The sequence below is a fragment of the Telmatherina bonti genome, assembly GCF_933228915.1.
Source record: "Telmatherina bonti genome assembly, chromosome: 2".
NCBI lineage: Eukaryota > Metazoa > Chordata > Actinopteri > Atheriniformes > Telmatherinidae > Telmatherina > Telmatherina bonti.
Window position 1 is genome coordinate 37926310 of NC_136620.1, and position 13488 is coordinate 37939797.

General features: G+C 38.6%; 1 protein-coding gene across 1 annotated transcript in view; it reads left to right on the forward strand.

The window, feature by feature from the left end:
• The window catches only part of btbd11b (BTB (POZ) domain containing 11b), a gene marked incomplete at its 5' end in the record, with an annotated part of 94770 nt that overhangs the window by 70472 nt on the left and 10810 nt on the right, over positions 1–13488 (forward strand). The window contains 4 exons of the mRNA XM_079254565.1: positions 337–541; positions 10075–10227; positions 10472–10637; positions 11268–11357. Coding sequence (XP_079110691.1) covers positions 337–541; positions 10075–10227; positions 10472–10637; positions 11268–11357 — 614 coding nt within the window. The remainder of the gene's footprint in view (positions 1–336; positions 542–10074; positions 10228–10471; positions 10638–11267; positions 11358–13488) is intronic.

Below are 13488 nucleotides of genomic sequence, written 5' to 3' on the forward strand. Positions count from 1 at the left end.
GACCTTAAAATACCGACACATTATGCAGTGAAGGGCTTGCAGTGGCTAATGTTTAGCCATAAATATTCATTCTGCACCCTGTGCAGGCCTGCTCTGGATGAGGATGAACCCTGTCTTTTTCCTGACACTGACATGTGGAAAATCTCACTTTCCCCTGACAGAGTAAGCCCCATGGAGGCTGGAAAGAATGAAGATGACTCCCTGATGTCTTTTTAAAGGCCATGTGCTCAAAATAGCCTTTTCTCCCTTGTCCAATGAATGTGCCGGAACATTCCTCTTTCAGTGGCCATTTTCCTCCTGTGTTTACCTGCTTTTATGGTCTGTGTATTTGTACAGGTGATCTAGTGTCTCGAGCCATGCACCACCTTCAGCCGCTGTATATGAAGAATCCCAGTAATGGGACGCCGATCCACCAGAAGGGTGGTCTGATTCACTGGCCGCCTGAAGCCATCTACACGCTGTGTTACTTCATGCACTGCCCTCATATGGAGTGGGAGAACCCCAATGTTGAGCCCTCCAAGGTTACCTTGCAAACAGAGAGGTGAGACACAAACAAGCACTGTAAATGCATATTTTTATTTGGTGCTGATCACATAAAATCAAGACTGAACTAAGAATAAGTATCATGCAAAAATTTGTTTAATCCTTCTTTCACACTTTTTTCTTTTTAGCTCCAACAATCCTGCCTGAATACAATGACATACTGATGACATTTTTAGACATTAATCTGTATTTATTTTATTTTATTTTATTTTATTTTAATTCCATTTATTTTATTTTATTTAAATTTATTTTATTTTAATTCATTTTATTTTATTTTATTTTATTTCCATTTATTTTATTTCAATTTTTTTTATTCAATTTATTCTATTTTATTTTATTTCAATTTATTATTTTTTTTAAGCTATCCAAATGGGCTATCTTCACTTGCAGCTGCAGAACAATGTTAGGAAAGGATCACCTCAAGACATTTGTGTTGTAAAGTTGCACTCTTTAATTAACTTGCTAGACTATCTATGACATTGCTGATACTTATATAGAAAAGGTTAAGTGATGCAAAGCATTATGATATTCTTCTTCCTCTAGTCTCACTCAATCATCCAGCAGTGTTAGGCTCCTCTGAACAACTGCCTATCATTCTGTAATTAACTACAAGCCACCAAAACCCTGTTAAAGCCCCTTTTCTATTGGTTAAAAATACCCACCGACACCTGGCTTTATCAGTGCAACAGGAAAGTTGTCGATTGACATTTAATACTGGTTCTGTTGACTCTGATTAGAATATAACCCCTGGATTCAAGAGGAGAAGAAACTTACTTTTTATTTATAGAAACACACATTTATTGACTGTAACGTCTCATACGGAGGATTAGAAACACACTGCAACAACATCTGTACTAAAGATACAAGACTTAAATAGCTCGTATGATCCAGTGTAAAACTATTCTTCCTACTGTTGAAGCTTAAAGATGTTTCAGGTCATTATTATCATTATTAGACAGAAGTTATGGAGGCCCATTGTAATCGTCATACCACTGTGGTGAAACATGCTAACACTGGCACTGGGAGATGTTTGTTTTTACTGGTTGTAACTGGATATCAAAAGACTGTCAGTGTCAAGCACATAAATATTCACAGTGATTTAAATAATTGTTTTCTGCTTTGAGTTCCTGTACAGAAGCAGCGAGCGGCCGCGCTCCAACATTGTTCTTTTTTAGGATCTGGTTGGATAAGCTTTGATTGTCATTTAACGTTCCAGATGTACAACGAAACTAAGAATATTGATCAGTTCAAGTTGTTTTAAATCGTTTTCTCAAGGTAACAAGTTCATTTTCTCCTTTTCTGGAGACAATGAAGACAGTTTTCTCATGAAAATGGAATCATTTCACACATTATCTCCAGAAAATGAAGCTTGTTGTCTGAAGATGACAACATGATTCATGGGATGTGGCGTGTTACACCTGATTTCATTGATCACAACAGACCTGTGACAGCCGACGAGGCCAGAGACACGGCATGTCCAGGTGTGGGTGTAAGTGTGAATGAGTGATAGGTTAACTTAGTTATCAGACATATATTGTAAATTTTATCTTTAACAGACTCAATAGAAGGTAAATTGAATGTATTGATCAGTGATGGATGTTCTTCCATCTGACATCCCAGTACAGAGCTTTTTTTTTTTACTGGGATGCTGCTTGGACCCACTAGTTAGGTAGTCTGTTGTTCCTCTATGTTAAAGAACAGACCCCCTCCTCACCCCACAACATCACCTGCCACACAGAACTCCTTCTGAAACCAGTACTGCTCCCAGTAGACTGCAAACACACTCAATAAACTCCAGTATCATTTATAAAAGTATAAGTAACGTAGGTTTCTGGGGGAAGCTGTGAGGAGTTTGCATGTTTTCCTTCTACAGTCCGAAGACCTGCATGTTTGGCTGATTTTGAGTCTGTGAATGTTTGCTCGGACTGTGTGAGTCTGATTGAATGTTTTCGTCTCTGTGTTGGTGCTGTGATGGACCAGGAGCAGCTCCGACCCCCACGCAACCCTGCATTTGAATAATCAAGATAAACCATCCCATTATCACAAAGAAACATGCAACATAGTCGCTCTCAGCTCCTGTAGGTTTGGGAACTGACTTTGTTTCACAGAAAAAAACATGACGTGTTTGTGAATCTTTTATTAAACATTGTACATCCTGAACAGGGATTCAAATCACAGTTAGAAAACAGACAAATGACATCAAATAATTTAGATAATCAGACGTATAATAACACCAGTGCTCACTCACTTGGAGATGAAAGCAAATAAATAAAGTTGAACTAATTTCCCAAACAAAGTCATAAAAACCGGAACAAATATGTAATTTCTCTTCCTACTTGTGAAGTCCTAAAAGCAACGGATGAATATTAAGCAGTGGATCAGAACTGGATGTGAAAAGTTTAATTTTTTCTCTAAAGTTCTCTTGCAGTGGCCCAGTTTAATCGTCACCCTGTTGGAGGGTCGTTTTGTGTTTCCCAGTCAGAAAAAGGCTTAACAAAAACAAAAATGACTGCATTTATCTGCACAGTATGAAGTGGCATAAAAACACACGGAGCAGGAAAACAGGTTGGGATATTCAGCAGCTTCTGAATAGAAACTGTAGTTTCCACATGAGCTAAATGGGAGGTGAATGCCGACCTTATCACACAGGCGAAAATAGAACTGAAACTAAACGCTAATGTGTGATAACTGCTGCAGATGCAGGAAGAAAACTGTTTGCAGACTTGTTTCTTTTTTCTACGTGATTAGAAACCATGTAACTATTTCAGTTTGAGTTTGTGATTATTATTATTTTATTTTTTTTTTTTTTTTGCTACTTTATGGAAAACTACTGGGCAGATTTTTGTGATTTTTGATGAGTCATTGTCTGATTAGATTTGATTACATTTTGGGAGTGATGTGGAAGTTACACACAAATTTATACAATGATTCTTTCCCACTGATAGAAAAACTGTTTAAAGTTATTTGTATGATACCTTTTTAACGTCATTATAGTCACAAATCTAAGTGGTATGAAACAAAATAGATTATATATACCTCTCGAATAGATTAGAATATGATAAATATGATGAGTAACAGATAATTAATAAAATTGTTTTATGCATATATCTAAATACAGAGGAACTGAGCTGCTGGTTAAAGAGAGTCTGAAGACATTCAGTCTGCAAGATAAAAAACTAAAAAACAACAAAAGGTGGGGCTCGATTGAAAAATTTGATCTGAATTATTAGACGCTTTTGTAATAAATTAGACTGGATTAATGGCGTTCTAATTGCATAACAATCTCTGCCCCATAGCAACAACTTTATAAAAATTAGAATTTATTGGATGGCTGAGTCAAATAATAAACACAAACATTAATATTGTAAATATCTGATGTTAACGTCTTTACTTTCTTTTCATTTTAATTCAAGGAAGTAGAAAAATAAATAGAAAATAACTGAACCGACAAAAGTTAAAATGTAATTTTCAGTATTTTGACCGAAAGTTCAGTTATTCTCAGGTTCCAATTCCACAACATGCTACAGTACTTTGAACTTTTTAAATGTTTTCATTCATTGTTTCATTAATAGACATTAATATCTCACAGTAAACCCGGATCCATCCATCATCCATCCACCATTCCATCCATTCATCCATCCATCCATCATTCCATCCATCCACCATTCCATCCATTCATCCATCCATCCATCATTCCATCCATCCATCCATCCATCGTTCCATCCACCCATCCATCTATCCATCCATCTTTTTATCATTCAATCCATCCATCCATCATCCATCCACCATTCCATCCATTCATCCATCCATCCATCATTCCATCCATCCACCATTCCATCCATTCATCCATCCATCCATCATTCCATCCATCCATCCATCCATCCACCATTCCATCCACCCATCCATCCATCCATCCATCATTCCATCCACCCATCCATCTATCCATCCATCTTTTTATCATTCAATCCATCCATCCATCCATCCATCCATCCATCTTTTTATCATTCCATCCACCCATCCATCCATCCATCCATCCATCCGTCCATTTTCTTACCTGCTCAGTCCAAGTAAGGTTTGGGGCGGAGCTGGAGTCAATCCCAGCATTCATTGAGTGAGAGGCAGGAGCACCATGGACTGGTTGCCAGTTCATGACCGGGCCAGTTAGTGGAAACTCGATCATGCAGCAGAGTTGATCTCCTCCTGCTCTGACTGCAGCTTGGAGCTGGATGCTGCGTATGGTCTGAGTTTCTCATGAGTGTTTTTGGATGGCGAGAGGCCTGTGGCCGCAAGAGCTTCTTATTGAAAAGAGTGAAAGATACCTGCTTTCACATCAGTCCCCCTAAATCTCCAATAACACCAAAAAACTTCCAAAATTTGGTACTACTTAACATAAAGAGTCTGAAAACTCACTAAATAAAGCACCGACGTTGCTAAAATATTACCCAAGCTCCACAGTGTGCACCAGTGTAAGCAGTGTAATCATGCACTAATAAACACTCCACATTCTACCATTAAATACGTTAAATATTTCTGAAACTAATCATTATTAAGCCTTTAAAATTCGATCCATATGACAAACTTTCACGAAATAAATTTTGCACATGTTGAAAGAACAGCTAGGCGCTACATAGCAACTCATCCTGTCCAGTCTGCCTAACGCTAGCTTGTACATATACTGATGTGTGAATAGAAAAAAGAAAATGAGTATTTTTAAATACATATGTGACTACTGATTATACTCTTATTTTACATACTAAAGTTCTTAGTTATCATTAATGAATCTAAGAGTGTGTATCAAATGAATGTGGAAATCACATTATGGGTGGAAATGAGCTGCTTAGCAGAAGTCTGCGCTCTGAGTGCTTCGATTACTTCCCTAGTTTTCCACCTTTGTTTTCATTTTTGCATCTTATAAATGAAAATTTTCTGCACTCTTGTACCTGCTGTGGAGATATGCTCTGCATATTAGTCCAAAGGTAATCAGAACAATTGTTTTACAGCAGCCACAGTGATGAGACTGTTTGCAGTGCAGACGTTTCTGCATTCATTTTGCTTCTTTACTGGCTTCTTGAAATAATTATTAGCAGATTCATTGAAATCATGGGCTAGTGCCAGTTATTTGAGATTACAAATAATCTGCCCAATTAATCAGTCTAGCCCCAGTTTGCAGACAATAAAAATTGATGAAATACCTGGATTTTCATTTCCTAAATACGGCTTTCATCACGCTCCATTAGGACATGAGAGGAGGCGCAGCGTGTTCAGCTTGGTATTTACACTAATCACCATTGTTTAAATAAAATTAGGCAAGCTGGCAGGGAGGATATATAACAGGAATTATGCATAAAGAGATAATATGTTGCACATGATGCAGCAGAGTTGTAAATTATTGTTTTATTGTGTTGGTAGAAATGAAATGGTTTAGTGTATCGACCTAACATCATAATTGAGATGTCAGAATGTTTTGTCTTTTCATGGTCAGAATTTATAAAAGCGTCACTGCAGAAAAGGCAAAGAAAGTGAGGCGTCTCATATTGATTAGTCCATCAGACCCTTTCACCTCATTATGTGCTCTCGGGAGGTAAAAATATCGCCTTTTAAATGTTCTCTTCAACAATCATAAAGAAACACCTTGAGACTACAGTGAGAAAACGTGGAAACTCCCTGCAGTTATTCACAATTTACTCTCCTGTTTCTGTCCTTGTTTTCACCTCGGCTTGCAGACACAGCCCCGTGGTTCTGCTCCATCTGTACAGGTCTGCAGAGATCTTTCTGCTGCAACTTTACACCTCTGCAGAATGTCCTTTTGTTATGTTTCTGGCTTTTTGTGCTCCACCCTAAAATGGCATACCAGATGTTTTCATCTGGAAGGAAACCCCACTTTTTATATCAGGGAATTGTCAACTTATTGCATGCTCAAGTGAGCCCTTTGGATGACCCAGTGGTGGTAAGGGGCTATTAGAAGCGTGGCAATGTCGAGAGCTCTCTTGGTAATTGATGCCTGAATGACATAAAGATTAGACAAAGTTTCCATGCTGTTAATCCACAAGTCATTGTAGAAGTGAGAAAAACACAAAAGACCGGGCTGTTTCCATACCAGCAAACCCATTTTTGAGCTGATTTTTATGAGCTGTTTTTCTTTATTTCTTCACACCTAGTACATTTGGTGTTTTCTAGACTTTGATGGAAGCCCCTGTCAGCTTGCAGAGGTGAAAAACAGGGCTGACAGTTGAGCCTGAACAGTCCTCCTCTGGGGCTCCAGATTTTATCACCTGCAGGGGAGCAATTTATCAGCTAACCTGCATTCAAATGTGTCCAACTGCCTTAACTTGAAATGTGGTATTAGTGACTATCTGTCACTAATACCACATTTATGCCTGTTTATTTTAGTCATACTGAAGCATAAGCGCAGAGCCAGATCAGGAAAAAACCCAGGGAGAAAGTTCCCTCAGGAATCTCTGCACCTCTTACTGCTTGGAAACAACTAGACCTTGAACTGCTTATGAACCACAGTTTCCAGCGAGCGTTTGAAGGAGCGTCTCACCATTATCCAGCCTCTTGATGAGGCATTGCATACGGCAGTAATGAAGTCTGTGGAACCCGTGACGCCACATGGCTGCAGGTCAGGCCGCTTTGAAGTTTGGAAAAGAAAAGACTTTTAGTTTTTAATAGAAAAATATCTTTCTATTGATTCAAAGAAGCAGTGATGACGGGCTAATTTGAAATAAGTGACAAATGTGAGCCAAGCATGTGTCAAGGATTGTCCAGGCTTAAATATATCCGTTGTGAAGTGCTGTATTGATCAGTAGATCCCAGCGGAACGGACCAAGATTCATCAAACGTTGAGATTATTCACCACACAAAGTCTAGTTCAAAATACAAAACAAATACAAAAGTAGATTGCCAATTTATTTTATTCTGCAGAAAACTGTTGATGAAGTGATTTAAATATTGTTTTATTTATAGTATAAACTGAAAAAAAACTGTCTGAACTATTATGATCTATTTAAATCACTTTCTTTAATAATTTCAACTATCTTTTGAAGCTGTCTTTAACTTAATTTACTTTTTTACATATTCATACATGTGATGTAATGCTACAAGGAAAATCAGCCTCTATATGATGCTAAACTAGCAGTGACAAAGGCTTTGTTGCTATTAGTGTTTTTTCGATCCATAAAGAATGGACTGTACGCATGTTTTACTGATGCAGTCATGACATCTGAGAGTTTTGCTTGAGACAATCTGTGAGTGCAGAAGTAAAAATATAACATCATGCATAGATATTTTCATGATACTGAGCAAAAATCTTAAGATTATGTTATTTTTTCATGTTTTGTTTAAAAAAATCGAAATTTTCTTGAAATCTTTTCACTTTCTGAAAAGTCTAAGTTCCACATCAGCTGCTTTTTCATTAACTTTCTGTCAAGTCCTTTTTTCCTGAACATTTCAAAGCAACGAGGCTTTTCTTTCTTAGTATGTTAATTATTTTTTCAAGCCACTTAACCCTTTAAATCCCAATTTATGAGTCCCATTTTTTCATATTAGATCTTTAAATGACCCTGTAGCAAAATTACAGAAATCAATTAGCATTAAGGGGGTCTTTAAAGGGTTAAAAAATGCCAAAGATAACAGAATTTCATAGTATTTTTGCATGACTGTTTAAATGTGGCCCTGCGATGGACTGGCGAGCTTTCCAGACTGTACCCCGCCTTTCGCCCTAAGACTGCTGGGATAGTCTCCGGCTTCCCCGCGACCCTTCATCAGACTAAGCAGTTAAGACAATGAATGCATGAATGTTTAAATGTGATATGAGTGCAATGCATTATTGCAAATTCTCAGGAAACTGACCAAGAGGATGACAGAAGTGGAAGAACTCAGAAAGTATCCACAGCAGATGAGCAGCATCTGAAATTATGACAAAAAGAAAATTCCAGCAAAGACTAGACACATTGACCCTTCAGTCAGTCCATCAGAAATGGTCTCTGTTTAAGCGTGGATGTCAACAAGCCACTCTTAAAGAGGTACAAACTGAAAGAAAAGGCTGAGGTAGGCCAAGTGACACAAGAACTGGACTGGAAAACTGTGACAGGTCTGATGGAGACATGAGTCCTCTCCAGAGCCCAGACCTCAATATTACTGAAGCAGTGTGTGGTCTTCTCGACTGAGGACTGAACAAATAGCAAAAAATATCCCAAAAAAGCTTTGAACCGTCTTTTAGGAAGCCAGGAGAACTATTCCTGAAGACTACTTAAAGAAATGACAAGAAACCTTGTCTAAAGGGGTTCAGGCTGTGTTAAAGCATGAAGGTGGTCACGCCTGATACTGACTTTTTAAACTCTTTAGAACTCCACAGTCTTATTCTACAGTGTTTGTGTTATGTAATTGATAAATCACTGCACCTATTTTCCCTCTTTCTTTACTGATGTATGAATAAATGAGGGATGGATTAGGGCTTATGCAGTGCTGCGCAAACAATGGCTGCAATAAACAGCGAGTGGAGAAGAAAAGGCGACAGGTGGCAAAGAGGAGAAGACATTTAATTAATCCGTTCTCATACTTATTGCATAGTACATGTTTATAAGCAGGAACAGGCCTTCGGGGAAAGATGCTAGACATTTCTCATTAATACTGACTTTTAATACAGCGGTTATTAAAGAAGAAGCTGTCACATGTGACAACATAGTTGATGGTGGAATTTTATAGTCTAGCCTGAGGTTTTCTGGTTGTTGTTTATTTCTCTTTATTTTTCATCATAATGTGAGGCAGAATCTTTCTAATCTAAGAGTGTCACTTCATGACTGGTGTCAACATGAGGGTAGGAGGAGCCGTCACAGCTGACATTAAAAAAAAGAGAAACAAAATCAAACTGATTTGCTTTTAATTTGCTTAAAAAGGCCCAAAAAATCTGGGGCCTCTGACTTTTTTTTTTTTTTTTTTTTTTTGCCTGTATTTCATTGGATGCTAGTCCAGCCCAGACTGTGGTTTCCTCTGCAAAGCAAAGGTTTGGCTTAACGTGTCTGCTGCACTCACACAAGCTTCTGAGGGAATGCACTTGTGTCAGGATCAACAGAATGATGGATTTCTCCTGCATCCGTATGAGTGCCTCGGTACATTTAGCAAAATAGCGCTGCACCTTCAGTTTAAGCAGACAGCTCTTTTCAAAACTGTATGTTTTTTGTGCAGTGACACAATCCACCAGCACGATGTTCACAAACCCTGGCAATGTCAGGCAAAAACACGTGATGAGACATGTTATCATATATGTTGTTATACTCTCAGAAAGAAGCCATCATAATGCATTATATGGATCTGCAGTGAGATTTTCATCAGGTTTTGTCACATCCACATCAGATGATCCTGTTCTCAGGGATCTGCTGCAGCGGGAAATATCTGCAAAACACCGTATGCAAATCCTGCATCAGGCGGATTTTCTTTTGCAAGTGGCTGAGCACATTCAGTACTCAGTCTGGCTGAAGTTTACTGTGGGTCTGCTGCAGCCTGAGCATGTGTCTCTATCTCCCCCTTTAGGCCTTTCATGGTGCTGCCGCCTCTGATGGAGTGGGTGCGTGTGGCCGTGGTCCACACTGAACACAGACGCAGCTTCTCTGTGGACAGTGATGATGTTCGGCAGGCAGCCAGGCTTTTGCTGCCTGGAGTGGACTGCGAGCCTCGCCAGCTTCGGTATGGCTTTGAGGAGTGTGCTTGCCTCCAGGTTCCAGAGCATGTGTGCAGCAACCCTTTTAATTTGAACCCATAAACACACACGCACTAAACATGGAATGATATGCATAGTTCTAATGCATTCATTTTCCCCTAAGTTTTAAAAAAACAAAGCTTGTCAGGTGTTTATGGAAAATATGGCACATTTAAATATTCACAACACTGAGATCGCACGGTGATGATGTGTTTGTTCCGTGCCCTTCAGAACGGATGACTGCTTCTGTGCCTCAAGGAAGCTGGATGCTGCATCGACTGAGGCAAAGTTTCTGCAGGACTTGGGCTTCCGTATGCTCAGCTGCGGACGCACAGACCTCGTAAAGCAGGCTGTCAACTTGCTCGGACCAGATGGAATCAACAGCAAGAGTGAACAGGTTAGAGACACAGTAAACATCTTAAATAATGTACATACTGGCACACACAGCCTAAGGAGGAGCATATCTTGTTTGCTTGGTAAACTGAGCCTCCTTCACCTTTGAGCTAAAAAAGAAGTTGTACATATTAAATGTTGGCGTGTTCTTCCTGCAGCAGGCCTGCCAAGCCACTCTGCGTTATATCATGACTACCATCCTCCAGTGCAGTAAATCATTAGGGGAATACTGCAAGTGTAACTCATGACTTTTCATGAGAAAATCAACATTTAGTTGAGGGCTGATCTGAGCAAGAATGTTTTTCTCAGGCTGACTTCCCAGATGGCCCAGAAGACATATTAATATATATATATAGTATGCTGTAAAATGATCAATAGCAGCATTTTACACCTAATAAAGCCAAGGTGGCCTCAGAGCTGGTTGGAATACAAATATTGAAGCAAACTAAAAGTTCCGCTTTGTTCTTATTAATAAGGAGCAGAAGCTTTCTATTAAAGTTTTATGAAGATAACTTGATGAATAAGACTGAATGTGGACGGAGGGTTTAATATTCGCTGATACTGTCTGGATAAAATGAATTATTGCATCTTCAGATTAACTTCAGATCGCTTCTGTGCTTTCTCCGTCCTGCAGGGGATGACCCCGCTGATGTACGCTTGCGTCCGTGGAGACGAAGCCATGGTGCAGATGCTGCTGGATGCAGGAGCAGACATTAACAGTGAGGTCAGTGGTAACAATATTAGTAAAAATAAAAACTTAAAGTCATAATCAGACATGAGGATTGATTTCCTTCGTTTTAGTGACATTTTGGAGATTTTAACATTGAAAAGACTTTTGCTTTTCTTTGGATCTGAAGTATTTTATGGAAATAGTCCAAAAGAAAAATTGATTGTAGTAATAAAATTCAACAGTAGATGCTTCTGGAAATACTTTCTGTGCAGTATTGAGTTGGAGAAAACCCATTTCTCATCTCCTCTTGTTCTTCCCCATGTTTCATTAAAGGAGAGGATCTTGAGGCTCAGAAAGAAACAGATTTTAATTCTCAAACTATTCGGATTTCCTGACTCAGGGCATCAGGCTTTCTGATTCGAGTCCGTTTGCTCAGAAAGTCCGCTCTGTTTGGGGAAATGTGAACGCGACAAACCAATTCTAGTTCAAGCTGAAGAAGCCTTTAAACGCAGGTCTTGGTTTGTTTCAAGTGCACAAAATATTAGGGGTGGGAAAATCAAATCGAAAAATAGAAACTTGGGATTTTTTGCTTCACAATTTAAAAATCGATTTTTTTTTTTTGTTAAAATATCGATTTTTTTTTTTTAAATAAATAAAATAAATTCACAATAAAATTTTTTGTCATTTTTATTGTTTTTATTGATCTTTTTACTTGTCTTCTTGGGTATTATAGCAGCAGAATGATGACCTGGCTACTGTGTTGTTTTTTCCTAATTGATATAAAAAATAAAAATGACAAGCAAAAAAAAGTTTTACACATTTTTTTGTTTTTAATCGACAAAAATCAGCAATATTGTAGAATTGTGAGAATTGCAATTTGAATCAAATTGGCACCCAAAATATCTGAATCGAATCGAATCGGAACCAAAGCACATCGTTACAGCCCTACTAAATATGGGAAGCAGACTTTTTTAAAAAAGCGATGGCGTTAAGGGTCCTCTGCTTCGTCTGGTCTTCATACTGCGTCCATTGTTGCAGTGTATTTCTGCAGGATACTTGCATAAGACACAATAAACCCCAAAACAGCCATAGTTTGGTCTCTGTGTTTATCTTGGAACAGAGTTTTCTTCTTCACGCAGGTCTTGTCCTCTCTTCTGCTAAATACTAGCGCAGCACCAACTAGTGCAGCGTGAACACAATCCACATAGAACACCGCCCTACAACCAATCAGACCGACTCAAGCGGACTGTCATGATGTGAATGCACCCTCAAAACGAAGTCTGCAGATTAGGCGTCATTCATTGGCTTGTTTGATCAGCCAAGGCCTCATGATCCTGATCCTTACTGGTCACCTCAACAACATGTCCCATCAACTGTCATGTTAAATGAGTTTCATTTCATGCAGAGTTTGTTCAGTTGTGTCAAACATCTGTCTGTCAGCAGCTGACGTTTTGAGGCTTTGGTGCTCTTTGTCAGATTTTTATTAGATTTTAGATTCTAATTTGTTTACCAGCTGGGCTCTAATAGGGCTCCTGTATGTAAATGTACATTAGCCCTGAGATAAAAAACCACCCTGGCATCCGTCTCCAATGGTTTGCGTCTCATAAAAACCCCTCACCTGGCCGAAAGATTGTTTCTTTAGATCAGTGAAGATGATGACACAGTCTAATGCAAAGACATAGATTTTTTTTGTTTGTTTGTTTGCATGTTTTAAGTTCCCAGAAGACAAATTACGCACAGCCCTAGTAGATAATAAACAGATACAGTTAATATATTATTATTTTATCAGAAAATCATTGTTGCTACTGACGAATCGACAGGCACAGCAGTATGAAAATATGAAACATCGAACAAATTCTACAAAATTTTCATACTAAAAGATGCATAAAAGTGGCCTGGTGGTGAAGGGGCTAAAAGGCTGAAATAAGGGCCAACTATTAATCGAGTCAATAATAATCTGTTTTCAGAGACATCTCAGGTGTTCTGCGGAGTGACCGCTGCGCTGTCTTTGCAAGTTCATGATGATATCAAACTCTCCTTCAAAGACTTTGCTAAATATAACCGAACAGCAAAAAAGCTGTAACCGCAACAAAAACAACCTTCCCCAGTGTGCCCTTTCACACTCGCCACGCGCTTGTTTAGTTCTCTAGAATATGTTGATGAATAAGATTTGGGATGTTTCAGA